Raw genomic sequence first — 14,226 nt, 5'->3', positions numbered from 1 at the left:
ACCTAACCAGCAAACAGTGGAACTCAGTCGCTCTCTGGCCACGTGATTTCCTTACTAAAGGAGTGTTTTTAAACCAACCCTATACTTGTACTGTCGGAGGACTCAGGACTGTGCTCGGTGCATCGTCAGTGCCACCTGGCCACCATCGTTAAGAACTAAGTATGCGTAGTTTGCGCACCATCCAAAAGGGACATAAACCCTTCAAGTGTTGGATCTAGACCATTTCAAAATGCTAAGACCTTCTCTCCGGTTAAGTGACGACGGCAGTGATTGGGCAGTGGTGGAAAGTAACTAAGTACTTTTATTTAAGTACTGTTCTTTAAGTACAATTTTGAGGTATTTGTACTTTACTTGAGTATTTCCAATTTCCAGTACTTCTACTCCACTAACATCTCAGAGGCAAAATTTGTACTTTTACTTCACTGCAATTATTTGAAAACTTTAGTCACTAGTTACTTTGGAGATTTTAATTTTGATTAGAAAACATACATAAACCACTTCAACCCTATACATTTTGGCCATTTGAAAATAGCCGATCTACAAGCTTGTAGATCGGCTATTTTCAATAGAACTTGAACTTGTGAAGTGGGACATTCTGCAATGTGAGTACTTTTAGTACTTTAAGTACATTTTGATGCCGATACTTTTGTACTTTCACTCAAGTACATTTTCAATTCCGTACTTTTACTTGTAACGAAGTAGTTCTAAATTGCAGTATTGGTACTTTTACTTAAGTAAAACAATTGAGTACTTTTCCCACCACTGGCGATTGGTACTACTACACACTAATCTAATCTAATTTGAAGCAAGCAAAGTAAATCCCCAGCGTACAGTGCCATGAACAGTTGTGCAACACGTAGCAAGCAGTATCCTTCTATTCTCTCGTCTTTTGTTGCTTTTGTACAGTTGGGTGCCACCGATGTTGTCCCTTATCATTTGACCCATTTAGGGCTGACCTCAAAATTAAAAAAAATCCTTCTAAATCCTCCAGTTTTCTGAAATAAATATTTTCACAAATTTTTCAAAAATAGCAGACCTACAAAGCTCGTAGCACGCCACTCGGTGGCGCGCTATGAGCTTGTAGATCTGCTATTTTTCAATAGCTAAATTATAACAATGTTTAAAACACCAAAAGGGGTTCCCGCCCAAAATGGGTTAACTGTCCTTTTGCGCAGATCACGCAAACCTCAGCAAAAAGAAAAGGACAATATCGATGGCCTCCAACTGTAGCTAGTGGTTAATTTAAACGACTGCAGTCTCGAGAAGGACAAAACTTTAAGGCCATTGAAGTTACATGAGCAGAAGGTGATGCTAATGCTAAAGCATAAATTATACCTCTGTATCGTACACGTCTGTATCTGAAAAAAAAAAAAAATACTTTTGAGATTTTTTTACGGCATGGCTGACGTCGCAATCCACTACACCGATCATCAGCATCAAATCTCTTGTGCACGCAGCCAGAAACTAGGCTATTTTTGTGAATTCATAATCGCCTCCTCAGATCCACCGTCCCTCCAGGCTACGGCCAGTCTGGAGACAATCTTTGAGGTCGGTATGTACAGTATGTACAGTATGTCATCACTTTTTTATATAACTTTACTTAAAGAATGCTTAGACCCTGTCTTGTTTAAGGAAAATGATAGTAAGTAATGATAATAATAAAAATAATAAATTATATCTGTTACGCAATTTATATAGGAAGCCAAATCTCAAAGAGCTACATTGAAAGAGAAAAAGAACAATTATTAAATGATAATAAAAATGTCAGATCAATGGTCTAATCTGCACAGCTAAACAAGTCTAAAACAGGGGTTCTCAACGTTTTGGCCGGGGACCCCCGGAGATGCTTTGGCAGTGTCTCGGGACCCCCGCCCCGCCCCCTCCCGGCCCCCAATATAAATTGACTGCTACAATAACCTTAAACCATTTTGGGCGGGAACCCCTTTTGGTGTTTTAAGCATTGTTATAATTTAGCTATTGAAAAATAGCAGATCTACAAGCGCATAGCGCGCCACCGAGTGGCGCGCTACGAGCTTGTAGGTCTGCTATTTTTTTTAAATCGTGAAAATAAATTTTTTTAAAAAACTTTTATATAAATAATTTGGCGACGCCCCGAGGGGTCGCGACCCACGGGTTGAGAACCCCTGGTCTAATCTGCACAGCTAAACAAGTCTAAATACAGGCAATAAGTGCATACTAGGCAAAAGCCTTTCAAAACGGAAAGGTCTTTAGCACCAGCGTGCGATGAAGCATAACTCATACATTAGCATTAACCACTTAAACGCTACAGTATACCATTTTTTCCCTCTATACCAAATCTCTTCGGCTACAACAGCCAATCTATGTTCACAACACGTCGCTTTGCGGCACGTTGTGAGCTTGTAGATCGGCTATTTTCACGGAACATCCCCCAGAATAGAGACGCTATAGGGTTATTGTGATTCCTCACTGATTGTCCTTCATGCTGAGGCCTTGAACAACACAGGCATAGGGGGTGCATACTTAGTTTAGACTAGTCATTGGTTAGCCATGGGTTAAGGTTAGTTTAGGTGTGCTGCCCCGTGGGAGGTTAGGGTTAGGGTGAGGGTTTGAGATTTTAGTTGTAGGACTAATGACTAGTCTAAACCAAAAACTGTCTAAAGCACGACACCCAAAACAGCACTCCGCTCTGTTGCATACCCATTTCTTTAACACTACTTGAATGATTAGTCGACCAAATTAACCAAGAATGGTACACTGGAATTATACTCGAGGGGTGGGGGAAACATAGCAACAGATAAGTCCTCAAAGAGAGAAAATATAAAACAATAGTAACAGTAAATATTCAAGCAAGTTGTTCATAACACGCATTGGCTTTTCCCTATGGGATACTGATGTAACGTTAGTTCTTCATGTGATGGAATAATATAGTTTGTTTCATGGAGTCACAATTTACGACGGTTTTCTGAAAGAAGTACAACACTGTCAAAGTCCTGAGGACAGTGTGGGTTGTGGGTCTGTGGGAGTGGGTGGCTTGGTGTGTGGGTTACTGGGCCATAGTGTGGGTGTGGGAGGCTTGGTGTGTGGGTTACTGGGCCATAGTGTGGGTGTGGGAGGCTTGGTGTGTGGGTTACTGGGCCATAGTGTGGGTGTGGGAGGCTTGGTGTGTGGGTTACTGGGCCATAGTGTGGGTGTGGGAGGCTTGGTGTGTGGGTTACTGGGCCATAGTGTGGTTGGCTTGGTGTGTGGGTTACTGGGCCATAGTGTGGGAGTGGGAGTGGGTGGCTTGGTGTGTGGGTTATAAGGTGTGTGGGTTACTGGGCCATAGTGTGGGTGTGGGAGTGGGTGGCTTGGTGTGTGGGTTATAAGGTGTGTGGGTTACTGGGCCATAGTGTTGGTGTGGGTGGCTTGGTGTGTGGGTTACTGGGCCATAGTGTGGGTGGCTTGGTGTGTGGGTTACTGGGCCATAAGGTGTGTGGGTTACTGGGCCATAAGGTGTGTGGGTTACTGGGCCATAAGGTGTGTGGGTTACTGGGCCATAAGGTGTGTGGGTTACTGGGCCATAAGGTGTGTGGGTTACTGGGCCATAAGGTGTGTGGGTTACTGGGCCATAAGGTGTGTGGGTTACTGGGCCATAAGGTGTGTGGGTTACTGGGCCATAAGGTGTGTGGGTTACTGGGCCATAAGGTGTGTGGGTTACTGGGCCATAAGGTGTGTGGGTTACTGGGCCATAAGGTGTGTAGGTTACTGGGCCATAAGGTGTGTGGGTTACTGGGCCATAATGTGTGTGGGTTACTGGGCCATAGTGTGGGTGGCCTGGTGTGTGGGTTACTGGGCCATAGTGTGGGTGGCTTGGTGTGTGGGTTACTGGGCCATAAGGTGTGTGGGTTACTGGGCCATAATGTGTGTGGGTTACTGGGCCATAGTGTGGGTGGCTTGGTGTGTGGGTTACTGGGCCATAAGGTGTGTGGGTTACTGGGCCATAATGTGTGTGGGTTACTGGGCCATAGTGTGGGGTGTGGGAGTGGGTGGCTTGGTGTGTGGGTTACTGGGCCATACGGTGTGTGGGTTACTGGGCCATAAGGTGTGTGGGTTACTGGGCCATAATGTGGGTGTGGGAGTGGGTGGCTTGGTGTGTGGGTTACTGGGCCATAAGGTGTGTGGGTTACTGGGCCATAAGGTGTGTGGGTTACTGGGCCATACGGTGTGTGGGTTACTGGGCCATAAGGTGTGTGGGTTACTGGGCCATAAGGTGTGTGGGTTACTGGGCCATAAGGTGTGTGGGTTACTGGGCCATAAGGTGTGTGGGTTACTGGGCCATAAGGTGTGTGGGTTACTGGGCCATAAGGTGTGTGGGTTACTGGGCCATAAGGTGTGTGGGTTACTGGGCCATAAGGTGTGTGGGTTACTGGGCCATAAGGTAAAAGCTGGACGGAAGCTACTGTAGTACAGATAGAAAGTGATTGGGTTAGAGGTAGAGGATGAAACAGCAGTTTGTAGTTTCTAGCGGGCCACGGATCAGATGTAGTTTGTAGCGGGCCACGGATCAGATGTAGTTTGTAGCGGGCCACGGATCAGATGTAGTTTGTAGCGGGCCACGGATCAGATGTAGTTTGTAGCGGGCCACGGATCAGATGCATTTCAGAACTTAACCCCAAATCCTAATTGTTAGTCAGACTCTAATTTAACTATAATTAAATCATAAACGCTCAGGATTTTTGCTGTGTGTAGAAGAAGTTCTGAAATCAATCCGTTTCTGTCGTCCTTTTGCACTCCTAAATGAAGACTAGCCACAGAAGGGTCAGTGCCATCACCAGCAGGCTTGACAGGAAGAATGACATACGAGTCTGCTGGAGCTTGGCCGGGGCCAGATCACATGGACGGAGCGGATTCTTGTCTTCCTCCTCCTCCTCCTCCGACAGATCAACAGACACCCTCACAGTGTGACTACTACAGGCTTGCTTCCCCTCCTCCTCAACCTCCTTCTCAAAATCCATCTCATCGTACTCATCACTCTCCTCCTCCTCCTCCTCCTCTTCCTCCTCCAGAAGGTAGTCGTGGCTACGGAGAGGCGGCCCTCCCGGAGTGGAGGCACCGCCGCACCATACTCTTACCTTGTGTGCAAATAGAGGACGCTTTCTCCCTCGCTGTGCTCAGCAGCAGCAGGAGGACCAAGAGAGACAGAGAGACAATGAACAGACGAGTGGGGGGATGGATGGATGGCCAACAGAGAGGAGGAGGAGGAAGAAGAGGGGGAGGGTTGGGGTGGGGGGGGGGGGGGCTGGCAGAAGGGAGGGAAAATGAAGGGACAGGCAGGGGGTCAGGCGATGGAATGGAAGGGAGGAGGAGGGGTCAGGGCTCTCCAGGTGTTCGACAGGTAAAAGAGTAAAGATCGAACGAAGACGTTCCGAGTTATCCGATAGAAGTCTTAGGAGTCTGACAGTGATGAATGTCTAGGGGAAACTGCAAAGTGACCGGGACGGCCAACAGCCGCTGTGGCTAAGGGAAGGGGGGGGACGTGGATAGGGGGACGGGGGCAGTGAGGGCGTTTTACTGTAGGTGGTCTAACCAGGCCGAACCTTAGGTGGTGCTGAGAGTTTTTTATGGGGTTCTGTTCTATGGCGTATGCATGGGGGATTGGAAAGGCATTCTCTGGCAGCTGAAACGCTAGCTAGTGCAAACCATTTTTTTGGCAGTGCAACAACGTCTTCTAAATGCCATCGTCGGAAAGGGATGGAGGTGACGCCATAGAAACAGGCCCTGGTATACGTGGTGTAGGGGCTGGCGAGACCACAATGTGCCATCGTCGTTGTCATCATCACCGCTGCAGGCCATACCATTAGTCTTGTAATTGACTTGTCGTTTCCCGATGATGATACGCCCGGAGGAGATGCCGTAATAAAACGCTCCCTTTTTCCTTCTTCTTTTTTTCTTGTAAAGTCGACGCGAGGTCAGATCGTTCCGTTCTGACGACCCTGACAGTTTCGATAACGTTATTCTTTTTTAAATCCGTTTTTTTGGTGATGACACAAAGATGTCCTTTTTTTTCCTCTCTCTCCATCAAATACTCATTATAAAGCAAGTGGTAAGACGTGTCAAAGAGGCTGAAATTGTGCTCTAGAGGCGGTAACAACGTTAAGAAAAAAGTGGCCCGTTGGTTGGTGTGAAGTCATTTAAAAAGACGATGTGTGTTATTGTGCGGTTGCCCTCTGGGTGAACTGGGTGGGGGGGTAGGGCTTGGCAGGAAAACCCCGGGGGGGGCCACTCCCCGGGGGCCACTCCCCGGGGGCCACTCTCGAGTATACGTGGCTCAGGTCTGGGACAGGAACTGTGTCCTGACGCTGTGGGCAGACAAGGGCCGCGGGCGCAGGGAGGAGGAGGAGAGCACTGCCTGGCCGCCGCCGGAGGAGGTCTGAGGCTCGGCGTAGTCGTCCCTCTCCTCCACGAAGGAGGGAGAAGGCGGAGGGAAGAGAGGGGGAGGTGGAGAAGGAGAGGCCGAGGAAAGGGATCTCAGTGGGGAGCCGGGACAGGACTTTGAAAAGGAGAAGGAAGGAGAGATGGGTGGAAAGAAAGATAAGAGTGAGAGATTGGGAGGGAGAGAGAGAGAGAGAGAGAGAGAGAGAGAGAGAGAGAGAGAGAGAGAGAGAGAGGTGTGGGGGAAGCAGACATAAGACACAAGACATAAGTGAGGGGCAGATACAGGTGGGAGGCCAAGGGAGGGGGCAGATACGAGGGACGGGGGCAGATACAGAAGGGGGGAGGAGGGGGTAAGAGGGCAGATACAGAAGGGGGGAGGAGGGGGTATAAGACAATGAGATGAAGACGATGAGGAGGAGGAGGGGGAGGGAGGGAGGGGGTCAGTTGCTGTTTCTTTTTCTTTTGCTAATGCATTTTCTTTTCCAGCTTTGGTCTGTTTTCATTTCCTTCTTTCTTTTCTCTCAATAATAATTCTCATTTCAGACACGTTCACGTTCACTGCAAGAAGTCATGCGGTCGATTCAGCGGCTAACGGATATAGAAACACCAGCCATGCGATTTGATTGGCAGATCAAGCATGAAAGACAAAGCCGACAGCCGTCATTCAAGGAGGTGGGGTTTCGATGGGAAATGGGGGAGTGGCTTGTTAGGTTAGGATGGGGGGGAATGAAGGGGGGGGGGGGGGGGGGGGGGGGGGGGGGGGGGGTGTATAAAGTTGCGGGCCGGTGCGAGCGCAATCCAGTGGTCTTTTTCTCGGGCCATAAGCCTCCAGCTGCCATTCACACAGTGTTGTTTTCGTCGACTAAAACTATGACGAAAAATGTTCGTCGACTACCTTTTTTCACTGACAAAAACTACATAAAAACTAAGCCATGATGACTAAAACATAAATATAGTACTGACAATTTCGTCAACAAATAAAGACTAAACTAAAATGCTAGTAAGGGACTAGTGGACAAGAGATCCAGTATAAGTAATTTTACACTTGGCTGCATGCTGAAAATAGCAGATCTACAAAGCAGATGTACATGTAGATCTGCCATTTTCAGCAAGTTAGTCGACTAAATCAACTGTAGATTTAGTCGACTAAAATCGCATGACATTTAGTCGACTAAAATCGTATGACATTTAGTCGACTAAAATAGACACTAAAACATTCCAGGTGACTAAAATGTGACTAAAACTAAATTAAGTTTCATTCCACAGACTATGACTAAAACTAAAAATAGAATTTTGCTGCCAAAAACAACGCTGTTAGGATGGTTGGGAATGAAGGGGGGGGGGTGGGGGGGGGGGTGTATACAGTTGCGGGGCCGGTGCGAGCAATCCAGCAATCTTTTTCTCGGAGCCATAAGCCTCCATCGCAGCTGCCATTCATTCACACTAATCAGTCCGTTCTTTATAGATGCAGCTCATAAAGAAACACAACCGTGTTGTCAGGCCTTGTATTTCTGCAGCCGCCGGCCGATATACGAAGCATCAAATCAAAAAGTGCCGTTTACCTCGGAACCACCACCGACTACGTACGCAGGTGCAACACTGGACATCTGCACCTGCACGCACGCACACACACAATACATACATACACGCACGTACACGCACATGTGAGCATAAGCTGATACTGTGGGATATATTATATGGTCTCCCAGTGTGGCTTATAGCTTTTTGCAGCATCACAATAATTTGGAAAACGTTTATTTTATGAGCATACATGGGCAACTGGCGGCCCGGGGGCCACATGCCCCCCCCCCCCCCCCCCCCCCCCCACCTTCACTTAATGTGGCCCTCAAGTTAATGATCAAACATGACCCACTTTAATTACTCTAAATTAGTAGCTTAATGAGCAGTTATTGTTTTTTTTTTTGAATGTCCAATGTATTTAGTTCATGAAGTTAACACAACTATAAATAAAGGCATTTGAAATTAAATAAAAAAATTACTTTTCAGGTTTCAATTCAAATGATAGCAAAAATAGCCGATCTAAAAGCTCAAAACGCGTTGCAGCGCGACGCGTTTTGAGCTTGTAGATCGGCTATTTTGGCTACGACAGTAATATGCAATGTGACCCTCTGGAGTTAATGACCAAAGTTGCCCACCCCTGACCTAGAGAAACTCATTTACTTGTCACTACAGCAGCATTACATGTCATGGGGGGAAAAAAAGGACAATAGCACCATCTAGTGGAAGAAATATCAATGAGCGACTCAAAAGCTACTGCAAAATCTCAGAGGGACATTTTTCCCACTAACACAAAGCACACAGTGACAGTGGTACCGTCACCGTAGTGGAGGCCTGAGACCCCCCCCCAGCACACAGTGACAGTGGTACTGTCACCGTAGTGGAGGCCTGAGACCCCCCCAGCACACAGTGACAGTGGTACTGTCACCGTAGTGGAGGCCTGAGACCCCCCCAGCACACAGTGGTACCGTCACCGTAGTGGAGGCCTGAGACCCCCCCAGCACACAGTGGTACCGTCACCGTAGTGGGGGCCTGAGACCCCCCCAGCACACAGTGGTACCGTCACCGTAGTGGAGGCCTGAGACCCCCCCAGCACACAGTGGTACCGTCACCGTAGTGGAGGCCTGAGACCCCCCCAGCACACAGTGGTACCGTCACCGTAGTGGGGGCCTGAGACCCCCCCAGCACACAGTGGTACCGTCACCGTAGTGGGGGCCTGAGACCCCCCCAGCACACAGTGGTACCGTCACCGTAGGGGGGGCCTGAGACCCCCCCCAGCACACAGTGGTACCGTCACCGTAGTGGAGGTCTGAGACCCCCCCCAGCACACAGTGACAGTGGTACCGTCACCGTAGTGGGGGTCTGAGACCCCCCCAGCACACAGTGACAGTGGTACCGTCACCGTAGTGGGGGCCTGAGACCCCCCCCCCCCCCAGCACACAGTGGCAGTGGTACCGTCACCGTAGTGGAGGCCTGAGACCCCCCCAGCATACAGTGACAGTGGTACAGTCACCGTAGTGGGGGCCTGAGACCCCCCCAACAACCACTGAGCAGACTCCAGTGGGTCCCCCAACCAAAACGAGCAGTATATATCATTTCACTATAATTTACTTGAAATTAATATGACAACAAAGCATGCACATTGCCAGTGACTATTAATATGCAGAATATGTTTGAAAACCATTAGGACTTCTCAAGTACAATTATGACATTTAGTGTTTTTTTTATTTTTTATTATTCCCACTTTCTGCCCTGCTCTGATTTGTGACATGATGATGTTTGAAAAGCCCTGCAGTAGACAGCGTAGAAATATGGATGAGCTTGTTCAATGAATGAATGAATAGTGTATTTCGGTACTTACATTTTCATGTAAATAACATGACCTTATAGAGCACCGAAGTCTGACAAATCCACGGGTTCATGTACTTTTTATTTGCATTGTAATCCCCATAGGGGGGGGTTTTAGATTGCCTCATATAAGAACTGTGATTGAAAAATAAACATGTCATCCCGGCCGTTTCACTCATATGGATATGAAGAATCAACTGACTGAGAGAAAACGCTATTGTTACTGCTGCTGAATTAGATTAATTAATTAATTACATTTTTGCTAGAAACAGATCATATATGACAATAACGCAGAGACAGCTTGTTTATTTTTGGACCACAACGCTTATATGAAACGATTTTAAAGATGAGCCCCATGTTATTCTCCATAGAGAAATTACTTCCGTTGAACCAGGGGAATCGAGGGGACGAGCGAGTGACGTCGGGACTTCGGCGCTCTATTGTTTACTTATCTCTTCATTGCATTTCTTTGGCCTCACAGAACTTTAATGCCATGGCCTTTTGCCCCGTTGTTTGACAAATATTCATGGCATTTACGAGACTATGACTATGGTGCACTTGGATCAGAACAAAATGCCCAAACAGTCATGTGTAATTTTGTCAGCAGGATTTGTTCTTGCGTGAACCCCCGATGGTTCAAGGTACTGTACTGTACACACAGGCGGCGGACGGACTCACCCCTGGCGGCAGCTGGCCGTTGTAGCTGGCGGTGCGGAAGGGCGAGTTGGTGGACAGACGCTTGTCCCACTCGCTGGGCCGCGGCTCCGGTACGGACTCCATGAAACTCCTCTTCAGCTCGCTGATGCTGGTGTGGTGGCGCATGATCTCCGTCTGAGTCTTATCCACGTCCTGAGACAGACAGACAGCCGCGAGCAAAGAGAGAGAGAGACGGAAAGACAGAGGAGAGAGTGACAGGAAAAAAACGGGGAGAGAAAGGATGCCAGAGAGAGGAGAGAAAATGGATGAAAGAAGGAAATTGTGTCAAACAAAGGAAGGACGGAGGATGGAGGAAAAACATTATGCGGAGACGAGAGTATAAAGCGAAGATGAGTGCATTGGGTGGCAAAGGAGGGCATTATAGGCCACACGGGAAACTGTCAAGAGGCAGCCGAAAACAGGAAAGGTCATGCCAGACAGACACCTTCTTAAAATGTGACAGGGAACATTCACCTTCTGAATTCAAAACAGACAGCTGTTGGATTTGGTCCAATGTCACTCCCTTAGGTCAAACGAACCACACAAATGATTCTACTGGCAAACAAGACACGGAATCTCACCTCTTCTGGTTCTCAGATGAGCAGGCATTAACCATCTGTGTTTTAATTATCCATATCTGTGCTAATGGAGCGTCGCAGTCCCGCCCCCTACCAGGGCCCAGGAAATTATTCCCTGTTCATTTTCCTCATAGACTTTTCAAAAAGTATTTATTTAAAGACCTTTTAAGCCTCGTACAAAGCCAACTCGAGTTGTGACAAATCATGACAACAAACACAATTTTTTTGGGCCGAACAAATAATTAGTTAACTTTTGTTGTTTTTCTTCTTTGTAATTATTTGTTTGGTCCAAAATATTGTGTTTATTGTCATGATTTGTCACGACTCCAGTTGGCTTTGTCCGCGGCGTAACCGTCTTTAAATAAATACTTTTTGAAATGTCTATGGGAAAAAATGCATTGGGAATCATTTCCTGGGCCTGGCGTCGCCATGAAAGGGGGCGGGACTGAGACGCTTTATACGCTACCAACAAAGCAAACATTGGCTTATCTAAGTACACTATGGATTGGTGTGATTAAAAATAAAAATAAAACAAACAAAAACAGTTGCCACATTAAAAGAGTCTCAGAGTGGGCGTTTTGGTCTGCTCTGTAGTCTGTATGGGTTTTTTTTTGGCAACTGGAAATAAAGCATTTAGAGAGGTGTCTTGCTTGTCTGAAGAACATCTGTGTGACTCACAGGAGAAATGGTCCCATGGTATCTCCAGATGAAATGCAATTCTGTTCTATAAATGCCCGTCCTCGTTAAAAGACGTCTGCTCATAAAGTCCTTCATTTGGCTTGTTAAAGTCCTTACTTTGAACTTGACAGGCATAAAGGTTTTTTTATGGAGTTCCAAAACTCAAAACTTTTACTAATTGTACTAATTATAATTAATTTAGGCAATTGTGGCCGTATAAGACCATTAACGAATTACACTGTTGTGAAGCCAAATGTGGGTTAATTTGATAGACCACATGACCTTTTCCCAGGGAGTTTGTTGGCATTCAGATGAATGGGTGTTAAGAGAACTCAAGCTGTCACACACACACACTCTCGCACACTCACTCTCGCTCGCACACACACACACACACACACACACACACACACACACACACACACACACACACACACACACACACACACACACACACACACACACACACACACACACACACACACACACACACACACACACACACACACACACACACACACACACACACACACACACACACACACACACACACACCATCACTCCTTGCCAGCTTTCTCCAATAGCTATTCAAGCCAGCAAGCAGCGGTCAGGCACAGAATGAAACACAACAGAGATGAAATGTCACACATTTAAATACTGGAACTGGAACCAGAGGGAGAGAAAAGGCTATTTTTTTTCCCCCACTTTGTTTTGCACAACACTTTCACTTAACAACATTGTATTTGTTGAGCGAAAGGGTCATTGGACGAGGTATAAATAAATGAAGGCCAACACACTCATTAGTCACACAGAGACACACAGTAGGGCCGGGCAATTACGGTAACCGACAATATATCGAAGAAAAAAAGTCCTTCTGCACACCTACAGTGGACACGTGCGTCGGATAACTGGAACTGAGAAGTAGAGAAAAAAGGATCCCGCACAGCTGTCTTCACTTGAATTTGATTTATTGAGCAACATTGGGTCGTTCAGACCTTCATCAGGCATGATGCCTGATGCCTGGTCTGAACGACCCAAACGTTGCTCAATAAATCTAACTCAATTAAAGGACCACTTCACCACTTTTCAACCCATGCTCATATAATAGGTCCTCACTAATAATCATGATAAAATACCACCATTCTTTTCTACTCAGTCTGTGTCTCATAGGAGGGCTGTGGGATGTTCGGAAACCCGTCCACCAGTGACATCATCGTTAGGCAGATTTTTTTTAAACAAGATGTGTTTTACAAAAATGTTTAGATTTTTATTATCGTGAGAACGATGGCTTCCTTTTTCGCATTGCAACTTTTCAGGACTAGAAAGCCTGCAGTTTCTATTAGCTTGGATTCCCCATTGATGATGTCACTGGTGGACGGGTTTGTAAACTGCCCACAGCCCTCCTATGAGACACAGACTGAGTAGAAATAAATTGTGCCATTTTATCACGATTATTAGTGAGGACCTATTATATGAAGATAGGTTGAAAAGTGGTGAAGTGGTCCTTTAACGCTTTGTGTGCCCACACAACACCCCAGGGTGCCCACTTTTTACATTAATTTTTTTGAAAAGAATATAAATAAAAACTAAAAAAGACGTCTTGGGCACTACATACAGGACGTTTCCCAGGACGTCGTGGACGTCTTGGGCACACAACCTGTGAAGACAGTGTGCGGGATCCTTTTCCTCTACTAACCAAAAATATATCAAAACCGAAATGTAGAACCACTACTAACCCGACAAGATCTTGCTCATGTAAGTAAATCGATTCATCGAAAAATCAAGTTGTTTTGTGATAACTTATTTGCATTTGTTATCAACGAATCGACATGAAATAATTTGCATAGATGTGTTTTTAATGGACTAAATCAATTAGTCTGAAGGACCTGTATGTACTACTGTAGTATGTATTACTATGTATGTAATCGACGCTGTATTATGGTGGTAGCCTGGCTAATAAGCCAGACCGAATCAGCCGTTGGCAAAAAAGAAATTGCCTGCCGGCTGATTACGGTCTGGAGAGGCTCAATTGTACGCCCATTTCCTACACCAGAGAACTGGTGTGGCCAATCGGGACACGGTATGCAATATGGGCGGGCTTTGGTTGACAGTAGCTCTAACCAATTGCGTCAAAGAGAAAATGATGAACCCGCCCCCCGGGAAACAAGATCCATACACAGCATCTCCAGACTCAAATACCACACGACAGTGTGATTTGAGTCTGGCTTATTAGCCAGGCTATTATGGTGGTGGGTAAAAATGTGGGAAATATCTGATCTACAAGCCCCCACGCAACTGCCACGTTAGCTTGTACAGTAGGTCGGGTATGTTCTCTATTCTTTTTTAACAATCGTTCATTAATCATAATCGAGGCAAAGGTTTGAAATAATCGTGACATTAATTTGAAGTCATATATCGCCCAGCCCTAATATAACACACATCCGAACCGGGATATACGCCACGCCAGTTACGACATTAGTACAGTAGTGTATGTACAGTATGGCCACAACGTGAA

At 46.4% G+C, this 14,226-nt stretch overlaps 1 protein-coding gene across 1 annotated transcript in view; it reads right to left on the bottom strand.

Moving 5' to 3' along the window:
• LOC306938894 (protein 4.1-like) overlaps nucleotides 1–14,226 on the bottom strand; it is a 91,214-nt gene that overhangs the window by 15,696 nt on the left and 61,292 nt on the right. The window contains exon 20 of the mRNA XM_079523257.1: nucleotides 10,441–10,611. Coding sequence (XP_079379383.1) covers nucleotides 10,441–10,611 — 171 coding nt within the window. The remainder of the gene's footprint in view (nucleotides 1–10,440; nucleotides 10,612–14,226) is intronic.

The sequence above is a fragment of the Electrona antarctica genome (genome assembly GCF_951216825.1).
Source record: "Electrona antarctica genome assembly, chromosome: 15".
NCBI classification, from domain to species: domain Eukaryota; kingdom Metazoa; phylum Chordata; class Actinopteri; order Myctophiformes; family Myctophidae; genus Electrona; species Electrona antarctica.
The sequence above is the reverse complement of the archived record's forward strand: the minus strand, read 5'-3'. Positions and strand labels throughout refer to the sequence as shown.